At 41.0% G+C, this 15020-nt stretch overlaps 1 protein-coding gene across 1 annotated transcript in view; it reads left to right on the forward strand.

The window, feature by feature from the left end:
- Efcab3 (EF-hand calcium binding domain 3) overlaps window positions 1–15020 on the forward strand; it is a 506364-nt gene that overhangs the window by 228604 nt on the left and 262740 nt on the right. The window contains exons 54-60 of the mRNA XM_087572380.1: window positions 916–969; window positions 1344–1445; window positions 7966–8070; window positions 10692–10745; window positions 12405–12509; window positions 12861–12914; window positions 14144–14257. Coding sequence (XP_087428506.1) covers window positions 916–969; window positions 1344–1445; window positions 7966–8070; window positions 10692–10745; window positions 12405–12509; window positions 12861–12914; window positions 14144–14257 — 588 coding nt within the window. The remainder of the gene's footprint in view (window positions 1–915; window positions 970–1343; window positions 1446–7965; window positions 8071–10691; window positions 10746–12404; window positions 12510–12860; window positions 12915–14143; window positions 14258–15020) is intronic.

A 15020-nucleotide genomic window follows, 5' to 3' on the forward strand; every position in this document is an offset into this window, starting at 1 on the left:
GCTTTGCACTAAGATTTTTGCACAAGCAAGCACATGATAATAGTACATTCCATCTCCATATCAAAACTTATATTTCAGTCATTACACTTGTATCTATAATATGATTGTTGATCAAACACTATTGGATTGAAGATTTAGGAAAAAGACCATTGTGAGGATGTTCAACAGGGTGGACATTAAGAGAAACAATTTAACTCCAGAAAATTTCAAGGAGAGAAAAAAATTGCCAAGAGGAAAAATTATTTAAATATTAATCGTCCTGGGGCTAGAGAGATGGCTCAGTGGTTAAGAACACTGGCTGTTCTCAAACAGGATCTGGGTTCAATTCCCAACACCCATGTGGTGGCTCACAAAAACCTGTAACTCCAGTTCCAGGGGATCCAACACCTTCTTGACTGTCTCAGGCACTGCATGCACAATGTGCACATACATACATGTAAGCCAAACATGTACACACAGACAGTAAAACACATAAAAAGGCATTATTCTCTTAGCCACCCCACCTACTGCATGGATAACATGCTTGTGGGTCTAGCCATTCCAAGAAAAGTCTGAGGTTGACTAAATAAAAATGATTAGGATAATGTGGAAAAATAGAATGTGTCTTTTCACCGTAGATGCTTATCTGAGACCTGTGACTGTTTCAGACAAGGCTATCTAGAGCTGAGGAGTATCAGGAGTGCTCCCTAAGCTCACACAGAGGTGGCCTGAGCACTTTTCTATGTACTCACAGCAGTCTTGTCCTGAAGCACAAAGGTCCTTCCCCCACAGAGTGATTCTCGACACTTGTGACTGGGTCCGATGAGCAGAGCCTATGTATTCTGATTGTTCTTTATCTCCCAACTTTAATCACTTGACATTTTTAAAGTCTTCATCATTATAACTGCATGACGGTTGTCATTTTCTTTTTAACAGATAGAGGAAGGACTTCATTCCAAAGTGTGTTGGATTCCATCACAGGAATTTTAGGTAAGAAATTCACTAGGGCTGGGCGTGCAGCTCAGTACAGAACTCTTGCTTGCCGTGTGCGCACTTGGTGTTCAATTCCCCAAACCACAGCACGGAAGAGATGGATGAATCCGTCCGTCACCGCGCTGCTTATTAAGGAAATGCATGGGGCTGGGGAGTTAGCTCAGCGGTAGAGCGCTTGCCTAGCGAGCGCAAGGCCCTGGGTTCGGTCCCCAGCTCCGGAAAAAAAAAAAAAAAAAAGGAAATGCACGTGCTCAGTTGTCTAGAGTTGGTAGTCAATTCATAACGAAGAGAGATTACCCAAACACTCTACCATGAGTAAAATGTCCTGGATAAGCTCAAAATACTTACCTATTTTTTTTCGATGTTTGAAGCGAAAGATTTAGGAGTTGAAGACAGGACAAATGTTCCTGAAGAAGTGGAGGAAGACCTGGATGAAGATAAGCTAGAGCGCTTGAGAAGTGAGCTGCCCGACGGTAAGCTCCCCCACCACGTGGCACCTACATATGATTGCTACAACTTTGGTGAGGCATTTCCTCACCTATTGGGAAGTATAAAGATTTTCTAATTTTCAGTATGCACCGACAATTATATTTCATAAATAAAATCCTAGCCTTAACACTGCCTTTTGGCTTGTGAATAATCTCCATTTATAGTCTATCAAGCTGCCAGTAGGACAAAAAGAATTGTCTGCTCTTAATTTGTCTGGCTTTTTGTTTTCCAAGACGAGATCTCTCTGTGTGTCCCTGGCTGTCCTTGTACTCGCTCTGTAGACCAGGCTGTCCTTGAACTCACAGAGATCTGCCTGCCTCTGCCTCCCGAGTGCTGGGATTAAAGGTATGAAGCACCACCAACCCGCTCTACTTGACCTTTTATTTGTTTTTAAATGTTTTCATTGGCTATTTTATGTATTTACATTTCAAACGTTATCTCTTATCCTGGTTTCCCCTCTGGAACTTCCCTCTCACATTCCCTCCCCCTACTTCCAGGAGGAGTTCCCCCACCCACCCACTCACACCTCACTGCCCTGGCATTCCCCAACACTGTGGAAATAAGCCTTCACAGGACCAAGGGCTTCTCCTGTTGATGCCAGACAATGCCATCCTCTGCTACATATGCAACTAGAGCCAAGGGTCCCTCCTTGTATATCTTTGGTTAGTGGTTTAGTCCCTGGGAGCTCTGAGGGGTCTAGGGCTGTAAAACCCTTCAGCTCCTTCACTTCTTCCTCTAACTCCTCCATTTGGGGTCCTGTGCAGCCTCTGTATTTGTCAGGCTCTGACAGAGACTCTCAGGAGACAGCTATAACAGGCTCCGGTTAGCAAGCACTTCTTGGCATCTGCAATAGGGTCTGGATTTGGTATTTTTACATAGGATGGATCCCCAGGTGGAGCAGTCTCTTGATGGCCTTTCCTTTAGTCTCTTTGTTTTGTTTTGCTTTGCCTTTTTTTTTTTTTTTGTTAAAGATTTATTGTATGTATATGAGTACACTCTCGCTCTCTTCACCAGAAGAGGGCATCAGATGCCATTACAGATGGTTGTGAGCCACCATGTGGTTGCTGGGAATTGAGCTCAGGACCTCTGGAAGAGCAGTCAGTGCTCTTAACCACTGAGCCATCTCTCCAGCCCTTTCTTCAGTCTCTATTCCACACTTTGTCCCCATATTTCCTCCTGTGAGTTTTTTTGTTCCCCCTTCTAAGAAGGACTGAAGCATCCATTTTGTTCTTTTTTTCTTCTGGAGCTTCATGTGGTCTGTGAATTGTATCTTGGGTATTCCAAGTTTTTGGGCTAATATCTACTTATCAGTGAGTACCTATTATGTGTGTTCTTTGGGATTGGGTTACCTCACTCAGGATGAAATTTTCTAGTTCTATCCATTTTCCTAAAAATTTCATGAAGTCATTGCTTTTAATAGCTACTCCATTGTGTAAATCTATCATGTTCTCTGTATGCATTCCTTTGTTGAAGGACATCTGGGTTCTTTCCAGCTTCTGGCTATTATAAATAAGGCTGCTATGAACATAGTGGAGCATGTGTCCTATGTTGGTGCATCTTTTGGGTATATGCCCAGGAATGATATAGCTGGGTCCTCAGGTAGTACTATGTCCAATTTTCTGAGGAACCTCCAGAATGATTTCCACAATCATTGTACCAGCTTGCAATCCCACCAACAATGGAGGAGTGTTCCTATTTCTCCACATCCTGGTCAGCATCTGCTGTCCCCTGAGTTTTTGATCTTAGCCATCCTGATTGGTGTGAGGTGGAATCTCAGAGTTGTTTTGATTTGCATTTCCCTGATGACTAAGGATGTTGAATGTTTCTTTAGTTACTTCTCAGCCATTCGACATTCCTCAATTGAAAATTCTTTGTTTAACTCTGTTCCCCATTTTTAATAGGATTATTTTGGTTCTCTGGAGTCTAACTTATTGAGTTCTTTGTATGTATTAAATATTAGCCCTCTATCAGATGTAGGATTGGTAAAGAACTTTTCCCAATCTGTTGGTTGTTGTTTTGTCCTATTGACAATGTCCTTTACCTTACAGAAGCTTTGCAATTTTATGAGGTCCCATTTGTTGATTTTTGATCTTAGAGTATAAGCCATTGGTGTTTGGTTCAGGAAATTTTTCCTTGTGCCCATGTGTTCAAGGCTCTTCCCCACTTTTTCTTCTATTAGTTTCAGTGCATTTGGTTTTAAGTAGAGGTCCATGATCCACTTGGGCTTGAGCTTTGTACAAGGAGATAAGAGTGGATCGATTTGCGTTCTACATGCTGACTGCCAGTTGAACCAGCCCCATTTGTTGAAAACGCTGTCTTCTTTTCCTGGATGATTTTAGCTCCTTTGTCAAAGATCAAGTGACCATAGGTGTGTGGGTTAATTTCTGGGTCTTCAACTCTATTCCATCGATCTACATGACTTTTTAATCCAGTGAGAAAACAACCTTAAGGTAATAAGAAGGAGCTGAGATATGAGAAATAAAAATAGATGAGAATTTACTGGATGATTGGAGCTTAAGAAATTATGAAGAGAGTAGTGGTGTTTTCTGCAGAGCACCAGCCTTAAATCTTTTTTTTTTTCCTGTAAGGTTACTTTTTAAAAAAAAAATTTATTCTTTTATGTTATGAGTTGCTGTCTTCAGACACACCAGAAGAGGGCATCAGATCTCATTACAGATGGTTGTGAGTCACATTGTGGTTGCTGGGAATCAAACTCAGGACCTTTGAAAGAGCAGTCGGTGCTCTTAACTGCTGAGCCATTTCTCCAGCCCCATAAGGTTACTTGTTTATTTTTCATGTTTTTTTTTTTTTTTGAAAATAGATTCCTCTCTCATACTAGTGCCAGTTAAATGCTAATGTCTGGGTCTTTCTCTATTTTACATTATTAAGACTTTATTTGAACATACCTTGAAATCATTCTGGGACAATCAGAGCGTAAGGTCTGACCTTCTAAAATCTCATTTTGGATGTACAGCCCAGCTGATGTGCCCATCCCTCCTTATGATCTGTTTCTGTAGCTAATGAACATACTCTTAGGACCAGGTCAATAGATGACATGACATTTCTTAAAAGTGAGTGTGGCGGCCTGCAGAGGGTCCCACTGCTGAGACCTGGAACCATTCTTCCAGAGAGCTCAAGCTCAGTCCCCAGCACCTACATTGGGTGGGTCACAATCAACTGTGACTCAAGGGAGCCACCGCCTCCTTTTGACCTCTGCGGGCTCTGCACTCATTCCCGCTCAGGCACACATAAGCATAACTAAAAATAAAATACAATAAATAGTTCATAGTGAATAGTAACACAAAGAAAAGGCAGAGGAGTATTTGATCCATATGAGTTTTTGCATACTCTATCCTACATATTAAAATGTAATCTTTATATGATATACCATGTGGACAAATCATTCAAAGTTGATAGACATTCATTAAGTTGTTGTATTCTGAATTCATGTCAAATGCACATTTAAAAAGTAGTTAAGTACCCATTCAGAGCCTGCCCCACATGTGGCCCATACATATACAGCCACCCAATTAGACAAGATGGATGAAGCAAAGAAGTGCAGACCAACAGGAGCCGGATGTAGATCGCTCCTGAGAGACACAGCCAGAATACAGCAAATACAGAGGCGAATGCCAGCAGCAAACCACTGAACTGAGAATAGGACCCCCATTGAAGGAATCAGAGAAAGAACTGGAAGAGCTTGAAGGGGCTCGAGACCCCATATGTACAACAATGCCAAGCAACCAGAGCTTCCAGGGACTAAGCCACTACCTAAAGACTATACATGGACTGACCCTGGACTCTGACCTCATAGGTAGCAATGAATATCCTAGTAAGAGCACCAGTGGAAGGGGAAGCCCTGGGTCCTGCTAAGACTGAACCCCCAGTGAACTAGACTGTTGGGGGGAGGGCGGCAATGGGGGGAGGGTCGGGAGGGGAACACCCATAAGGAAGGGGAGGGGGGAGGGGGATGTTTGCCCGGAAACCGGGAAAGGGAATAACACTCGAAATGTATATAAGAAATACTCAAGTTAATAAAAAAAAAAAAGTAGTTAAGTAATTAGCATCTCCGTGTAGTGTGTATGTGGACTATGTGGGGGTGGGTGTACTTGCCCAAGTGGTATGTGTGAAGGTCTGAGGTTGGTGTACAGGACCTTCCTATACTCTCCAATTTGTGTGTGTGTGTGGGGGTGTGTGTGTGTGTGCGTGTGTGTGTGTGTGTGTGTGTGTGTGTGTGTGTGTGTGTGTGTGTGTGTGTGTGTGTTGTGTGGCCCTGGGACCTTCTTGTCTCTGCCCTCTAGCTTTTAGGTCATAGGAATGAGCTGTAGCTTTCATATGGAATCTGGGATCCAAATTAAATTCCTTATATTTGTGAGTCAAGCACTTTACTCTCTGAGCCATCTCTAGCCCACATATCCTTTCTAAAAATTAAGTAGTCTTTTTTAAAAATTATTTTTACTAATGTGTATGCCGGGCTGACTTACAATTCTCTCTAAGTAGATTAGACTGGCCTCAATTTTGCAAGTGAGCCTCATAACTCTAACTCCCAAGTATTGGTATTATAGGGTATGATAGGCATGTAGTACTACACCAGCCTGCACACACACGCATGTGCACGCACACACACACACACACACACACGCACACACCCGAAAGTCCAACTTTTTTTTTTTTTGGAGCTGGGGACCGAACCCAGGGCCTTGCGCTTCCTAGGCAAGGGCTCTACCACTGAGCTAAATCCCCAACCCCTTGTCCAAACTTTTAAGTATAAAGGAAGACCATTGATTAGATTTTTTCTTTTAGTAAACCTATATATTATGTTTTCACAGCCTAGTTATTTCTTTATACTGCTTTTACTTCTAATATACAGTAATAAAAACTTAAAAATCAACCTTAGAAACAAGTTGGATACCTACTTATGTTTACTTAAGTTTTTAGATTTGCATCTTACGTGTGTTGTGTCTAGGATAGGTGCATACGATGCATGACAAGAATGTGGAACTCTGAGGAGAACTTGTAAGAGTTGGTTCTCTCCTCCTACAATGAGTTCTGAAGAATAAAGCAGCCTGGCCTACAAAGCAAGTCCCAGGCCAGCCTGGGCTACACAGAGAGACCTTGTTTCAAAAGGCAAATGACAATAATACATATATATATGTATATTTATACATATATATATATATTAAATACAGCAGCAACAGAAATCAAACAACAAAAAGATCTCATTTCGCAGTCATGGAACTATATTCACAGACACAGTAATAAAGTAAAAAGTGTGTATGAAGAAGCAATATTTTGCCAGCTTCTGCAGTCAAGCATCAGCCATATCCCTCATCACCAAAGACAGCTGCTAACTTCAACTACATAAATATTTGCTTCCTTTTTAACCAGTTACATATGCGTCACTGAATACTACAGGTATTCTTATTTTTAACCATTTAAATTGAGTTATACTGTATATAGTCCGTTATGTCTAGCTTTTTTTTTCTTTTCTATTTTTCGGAGCTGGGGACTGAACCCAGGGCCTTGCGCTTGCTAGGCAAGCGCTCTACCACTGAGCTAAATCCCCAACCCCCGTTATGTCTAGCTTTACACCTACCCTGTATAGGGTACATCCACGTTTTCATGTTTTTATAGTTATGACTCCTCCTTCTATGAATAGTGATCGTATAAACACATTGCTCTGGAAGCATGAGTTTCTAGGGTGCCTGTTTGGGACTCACATTGCTAAGATTTGTGTGACCCTGTTAGCCTGAAGGAGTCAGTGCTTCATCTTTGGCTTACAACACTTCATGAGACCAGCAGCACAAACACCAAACAGAGATCCGGAAAACGGCGTCAGCACATATTGCCGATGTTCTTCCTTTTCTGTTGGATTTGGGGATGGTATCTCCTACCCCCTTGTCCACTCTTCATTGCTCGGAGGAAGGTGCTTTGATCATTTATCCAACATTGCAGTTGTCTCAGCAGGATGGTTGTTCTAGTCAGCATAATTAGAAACAGAAGGTGATGGTGGACTTTCATTAGCAATGGAGGTATCTGATTGGTGGGTTCAGCTCCACCCACCACCACCACTAGTTGATTGACTTTCTCTTTGTTGTGGATGATTTGGCAGTTGCTCAAGCACATAGAGCATTTCAGTCCTAAGTCAAGCACGTAGAGCATTTCAGTTCTAAGTCAAGCATGTAGAGCATTTCAGTCCTAAGTCAAGCATGTAGAGCATTTCAGTCCTAAGTCAAGCATGTAGAGCATTTCAGTCCTAAGTCAAGCATGTAGAGCATTTCAGTCCTAAGTCAAGCATGTAGAGCATTTCAGTTCTAACTCTAACACCATCATTTACCCTACTCCCTATATATATGAATAGTCTATATTAGACTTTGATCTTTCTCATGAGATTTATAATAATAATAATAATAATAATAATAATAATAATAATAATAATCCACAGTAGTATTAATGATCACATTACAGCATCAGTGATTTTCCTAATATCCTCTTTTTCCCAAGAATGGATTCCTGATCCCCAAAATCTGGGTATTCTTTTACAAAGAGTAGGAATCAACCTTGAAGAACAGGAGATCAGTGATCTGCTGCAAAGTCTCCCAGTTGGTGGTAAGCATTTAAGATGGATTGGGATTTCTCAGAGAATATGTGCTTCTATAAGAGGATCTTTGAGGGGTTGGGGATTTAGCTCAGCAGTAGAGCGCTTGCCTAGCGAGCACAAGGCCCTGGGTTCGGTCCCCAGCTCCGAAAAAAAGAAAAAAAAAAGAGGATCTTTGAACACTCATAGGTGACATTAAGACACAAAGTAGGAAAGAAAATTTAATCTGAAAGTGAATGTGTTTTTGTCTCTGGACCTTTTCTTTGACTTAATTTTTGTTTTGTGTGAGAGTGTGACCAATGTCACTACTAGACTGGTGCAGAATTCGGGGGGCACGATGCTATTGGAGAAAGGGAGAGACATACTGAGGAAGGAAGGTTTTTGGTAAAGTAAGGGGGGTGGGAAATAGAGGGGAAAAGCATGCCAAAAGGGAGGGATTTTTAAATATCATTTTTACTCTGAGACGCTACCATCATTTTCTGGGACATTCAAGTGACAGAGTTGAGGAGACATTGGAGATGTTAGACTCTTTTCTCACATGAGACAGACAGTGCCCTCCAAATGTCCCACAAGGACTCAGGCCTGAATGAACAGCATACAGATCACAGCTTGTGCTAAGTTTGGATTCCCACAATTCCAAGTCAAACTCCACGGTCCAAAGACTATGTTCCCAGACTTGTAATCTCCTTTGGTGAACTAGCAACAAATTCTTAATTTAGTTGAATTAGGGGTAAATTAACTACCAAATCAAATAAGCAAAAGTTAAATATGTTAACCTGAGAACATTTCTGGTGGAGGGGGGGGCTGTCTCCATGAAACATAACCCAAACAACTTCTGGCCTTAGACAGATCAAGTCTTGCTCACTCTTTAATTCTTATTGTTTGCAACCTACCAGGCAGAATGTGGATTATTTAATTATTTCCTTCACCTGTGACAAGTGTAAGACGTTATCATGAGAAAAGGCAAGTCCAGATGTGACACTGTCCATTTCTAAGACAGAAAGTTAATTTTAGACTCATAGGTCTACCTAAAATTGTGATCCAGTTGTTCTTTCTCACACTGTCAACAGGAGCAGGCCTGTGAGGAAAACCACACGTGTTATGTGGAAACATCTTCTAGCCTTGCCACTGGTTCTAATTCATTTTCAAACAATTTCAGGTCAACCAAGGCATATGAGAAGAGACTGTTAGACAAATAACGGGCAGGTAGAAAGAGCGTGCCTCTCTTCTTTTGGTCATCTGATTGTCTGAGGTGTCGACTTTAGGGCTGTGGGAAATGAAGTGCATGCCATGAAGCCTCCTGACATACTAGGTCTCTAACCGACTTCCACAATGAAGTTAGAGGTGCAGAAAGACCCTGGAACTTCACATGTGTAGTAAAACACGCTCAAAGTGATGTAAGCATATTGGAGACACACTCATTTATCTGAAATTCATCCTGTGTAGACACATCCTCATTTCAGATAGCCCTACACTTAGTAGGTTCTCACCTATTTGTTTCTGAAAATTCCTGGTGTTTCAGTGAAACACATTTTTTTTCACTTTCCCGACCTAGCTGGCTCTACTGTAGAGATAATGTGTGGAATATTCTACCTTAGTAGGTCCAGAAGAAAAAAAAAACAATCTATTCAGCCCAGGTATAGCCACCGTATGAGCAGTACATAGATTTGTATATAAGAGCACATTTTTGCTTAGCATACATTTCTGTCACTGTTATGTGCATATAATGTTTGAAAATATAATTTAACTTGTAATAATCCTCATCCCATATTAGCAAATTAACTGCAATATGCATTTGAAAGTTTTTTATGATATAAAAGTATTTTACATAATGCTACAATATATCAGTTACAATTTTAAAAATTAGAAATATTTCAAGCAACTTATCAATACTGAAGATTTTCAGTTTATTTCTTTCTTCATGATAAAATATAACATATAATAGCTCAAATACATCTACTTGTAATAATTATTTTCTTTGGAATTTTTTTTTGGAGAGGTTTCACTGTGCAGAGCAGCCCTGACTGTTTTGGAACCTGCTCTGTAAACCGGACTGGCCTTGAACTCACAGAAATTTTCCTACCTCTACCTCCCGAGTGCTGGGAAGGCCTATATCACCATGGCCTGTGTTAATATATTTTGATTGCTAATTTTTATGATTTTTTCATGGACAGTGTACTGTGAAAACATGGTAATCACTAGAATTAAGAGATCAACTTTAAAATGATAAGTATCTTACTCATATAGATTAGATTATCTGATGAAGTCACTCAGGGCTCAGTAGGTAAGGGATAATTTCAGTTAAACAGTGATGAGTGTAGTAAACTGTTTTAAATTTTGTTCTTTTTAGAATGAAAAAAAGGTTGATTCTCCAAAGTCTAAAGTTCAATAGAAAAAGAGGTCCCTTTAAGTTGTGCACATATTAATTATCAGAAATTCATTTTTTATGACAGTATGTTGAATCCAGTATTTTGAGAAGCACATTTATAATAGGTAGTAAATTCACTTCATGGACCTTGTCCATGCTCACTGGGGATGACATAGGCTAAAATTCAGTTGCTGATTAAGTTGCTATTGAATTTCTTAACGCTTCAAATTTCTAAATGAATGTTGTGTGTACACTTTCTTACAGTTCATGGGGAAGTGGAAACGGAAACGTTTATGGATAAGATAGCATCTTTTACAGGTGAGTGAGATACTCTTTAAATGTCTTCGCGACTGTGATGGGTGATCAAAAATAGCTGACCATGGTGGCTGCAGAAAGGCTAGGTTAGCAGATGTGAAGGGCTCCAACGTCTGTTCTAAGTCAGCTTCTCATCCACGGGTCTTCACCCTCCCCCATCCCGACTCTCCCACCTCCCCAGGGTGTCAGCATTGTTGTGTCAGCGTTATTATGTCAGCTTCTGGTCCACGGCTTTTTCCTGTCTTTGGCGTTTGCTTGTTTGCTGAAAACTTGCTAATGTTTTCTGGACTTCAGACATAATGGAGACAACTTTCCTTGTTTCTCATCTTTTGAGTTTCTGTGGAGCGATGGTCTTACAATATTCTCTACTCCACTCCTTGTGCACTAGTTGCAGGGTACAGAATCTCTAAATAGATGATTTTCAACTGAAATCTCTGTGTTTACACTTTGAAATGATGCTTTCTCAACCCATACAAATAGACACGTTCCGGCCTCCCACCTTTGCGTTATAAAACACTTGACAAGAGTTTAGATCTTTAACACTTCAGTTAAAATTCTATGTTAGTATGACCGTGTGAGTAAGGAAGTACCAAAGGTTATTGATTTAAAAATAGTAATTGTACAGGGTCAAATTATTACCATCATTATAAGGCGAAAAATTACGTTACTCAGATCAAAAGATCATAAATACAATAAATGAGGAAATATGTTTCCCGTCTGTGATTTAATCCATTGACTGATTATGAAAACAAATTTGTATTTTAATGACGTGTTTCTGCCCCACTCTTTGCTGCTTAGCTCCCAAATAAACAGCACGGAGATATCAGAATTTATTAGCAAGCTACAACCTTAATCTGTAGGCAGATTCTGAGACTACAATAACCCAGCTAGGCTATTAATGACCAGATAAATGCCCCGTTAATTGCCAACTGAGTCTCACCTGGCTTGCTCTGCTGCCTGTGTATCCTCGGGCGAGCTTCTCTTGGCCATTTGCTCATGATCCCTCCTGCCTCATGGTGACCTTTTTCTCTCTCCTCTCTCCTTGGATCCCTTACCTGAGCCCCTCCTACTCGATCGCAAGTCCTGCCTTCCTTTTTCTCCTGCCCAGTCACAAGCTCTAACCTTTTGTTATCCAAGCAGAGATTACTGGGGAGCATTCTTTTTACAGCACATTGAATATACAGTGCCCATGTCCAGACTGCAACCTCACCTTGGGGCAAAGAACTCAGCATCTGAACACGCCGTGCACAAGACCAACCCTAAGACAAATTGCTTTTTTTTTTTTTTATGGAAGAGTTGAACCTAGGAATAAAATTCTTTGTAGCTTTTTGTTTTGTTTTTTTCTAAGACAGGATTTCACGTAGCCAAGGCTTTCCTCAGACTCCCTATGCAGCTGAGGCAAGCCTTGAACTCTTGATCCTCTTTCCTGTACCTTCCAAATGCTGGGATAACAGCTGCGAACCATCACAGCTGAAGACTCCCGATTTATAAGCGTTAAGGGGCTATATTATATTTGTGGCTCCCTGTGATTCCGTGTGGATATATGTGTTGTTTTGGCTTTTACATTTTTTGGCCTAGGGGATGATGCATTATCCAGGAAGTAAAATGTTCACTATTTTGTAAAATGCCTAGTCTTTAATATTAGATTTTGTGTTTTCAAAGGAAAAAAGATTCATAGGAATGACATGAAGGAAGTTCTGGAAGACGTGGGGATAGAGATCACGGACGAGGGGCTCAGAAAACTGCAGGATATGCTTCCCTTTGATGGTAAAGAAGAAAACAAAGGAAACTGTGAAGAAGAGAAAGAGTGGGCAGGAAGGGGGTGAGGGGAGGGGAGGGGAGGGAGGACAAGGAAGGGATGGTGAAGAACGGAAGGGGGCATTGCTTGAAGAGGATGTGCTTCTCTCTCAGCTACCAATCCCTTAGTTACCAAAACTGTACATGTGTGCATATATATGGTGTGTGTCACACTGAGACAGTGTTCTTTCCTATTACTCCATTTTACTAATAATGAGTTCAAACACTCACAGAGTCATATATAGATGTCTAACTGAAGTAATGAAAGAGTCGAACTCACGTCTCCCTTCTCTCATGGTTTGCTCCCTTTTTTTTTTATAGCTTCGGACCATGTATTTCAAAACAGAATGTTGGATGCTGTGCTATCCACGAACGGTAAGTGAAGAGTGCGAGGAGAAAAGCAGAGACATCTGAAACCTTTAAGGTTTACTTTAATGCGAGCGTGAGTCTTGTTATATCCCTTTTGTGTAGATCGTCTGTTCAGTTATTTTCATAATTTTTATGGTAAATACTGTCCAAGATCACAGCCTTACAGAAGGACACCACACACACACACACACACACACACACACACACACACACACACACACAATTTCTGGGCTAGGTAGAGCCATATATACTCAAAATACCTAGCATTTAGGAGACAGGCACTGAGTCACGAGTTCACAGTCAGATAAAACTATACAGGAAAACCCTCCCTCCCACAACCTGTACAAGCAGTAGCATTCTCAGCCTGGTCCACACGGCTCGTCCCAGTCCATTCGGGGCTACATAGCAAGACCTTACCAAATACAGCCATCCCAAAGCCTGCTTTAGAATGTCTGCGCAGCAGCCATCTGCCCAGCCTCCAGCTAATGTCACTCCTAATGATCTCTGCAACCAAAGTAGTCCAGTCGAGTCCTCCTCATGTTACCTCACCCTTCGTGCACTTGTTACCTATACAATACTATAAAAGCTGGCCATGGTGACCTGCAGCCCAGCACAGCAAGGGACAGACCCCCAGATCTCATTTCATGAGTGGTTTATAGGGAAGATACCAAACTCAAGGTAAGATTTAAGGGAAGATACTCCATTTCTGACTTCTTTCTCTCTCTCACCTCTCTCCCTCTCGCCTCTCTCTCATATCTGTTCCTGCTTCTGCTCTTTCTGCTTCTCTGTCTTTGTCTCTGTCTCTCTGTCTCTCTTTCTCTCTGCCTTAGTCTCTGTCTCTCTGTCTCTCCGTCTCTCCGTCTCTCCGTCTCTCTCTCTCTCTCTCTCTCTCTCTCTCTCTCTCTCTCTCTCTCTCTCTCTCTCTCTGTATGTGTGTACAGAGGACAACTTCCACCATGACAGTTCAGCAGATCAAACTTGCCTCCTCAGGCTTGGAGGCAAGCGTCTCTCCCCAATGATCCTCCTCACTGTCCAGTCTCTGACTTTTATATTGGTTATTTGATGTTCTTATATGAGCTAAATGGAAGTCAAACTCGAAAGTCTTCTTCCTTTAAGTGCGTTTTTCTCTTCTGTCTTCCTCATAGTAAAAACTAAAATCTTTAAATTCAGACAGTGCATGTGCAAAAATACACGTGTGTCTTAAATTCACTTTCTATTCCTGTGTGGCTTTGAAGAAGGAGAAGTTAAGCTTGGTAATGTGGACTCTGTCCTGGAGAACATGGGAGTGAAGCTTACACCAAAGGAGCAAAAAAGCATAATGAGGACTCTGCTAGTTGAAGAGGAGAGCGGTAAGTCCATTAGTGTCTTAGAGGAGAGCTGTAAGTCCATTAGTGTGTTAGAGGAGAGCTTTGAACTGGCGAGGCCAGGCAGAAACTACTAGTCACATGACTGTGGGTGCTTCACACGTCACATTGCAAATGGGGAGAACCAAGAACACTCGAAGGAATCAGTTCTCACAGTACATCACAGGGGTCAAACTTAGTTCATTGGGCAGCAGGCACCATTAGCTGCTGAGCCACCTTGTGTGCACTCTTCTGGATCTTAAGGTCACCACACACAGTAACACAGTAACAACCTCACAAAGACCAGGGTAAAGATGTAGCTCAGAGACATAGAATGAGACGCGATTACTTAATTGTTATCTTTTTAATATTCCTCAAATAGTTGTCCTGAGTCCATCAATCATTCTACTTCTTTCTTAGTGTTTTATAAACAATATATAGTTATGTATACATTTTATGAGCTTCATTTATTTGCTAAAAAAAAATCAGTTCTTTATCTTCAGCCCAGAATCTTCCCTAAACTGAAAAAAAAAAAAACAGATTTCTATTGTATCCTGTCTGTAAAGTGTTTTTTGCCTTGATAATCTTTAAGTCTTAATTATACTTAAGACTCAGTGTATTGCTTCTTGGACTTTTGGCTATGATCAAATGTAAAAATAGCTACCATAAAGTTTCTCAGTTCTACATTCTCAAAAGGGTAGGATGTGCAGAAGGGCAATTGTATAGGAGGGAATAATGGCATTTTCTCATTTTTCTATTAAAATCAGCA

Source organism: Rattus norvegicus, chromosome 10 (genome assembly GCF_021556685.1).
Source record: "Rattus norvegicus strain SHRSP/BbbUtx chromosome 10, alternate assembly SHRSP_T2T, whole genome shotgun sequence".
Classification (NCBI taxonomy): Eukaryota; Metazoa; Chordata; class Mammalia; order Rodentia; family Muridae; genus Rattus; species Rattus norvegicus.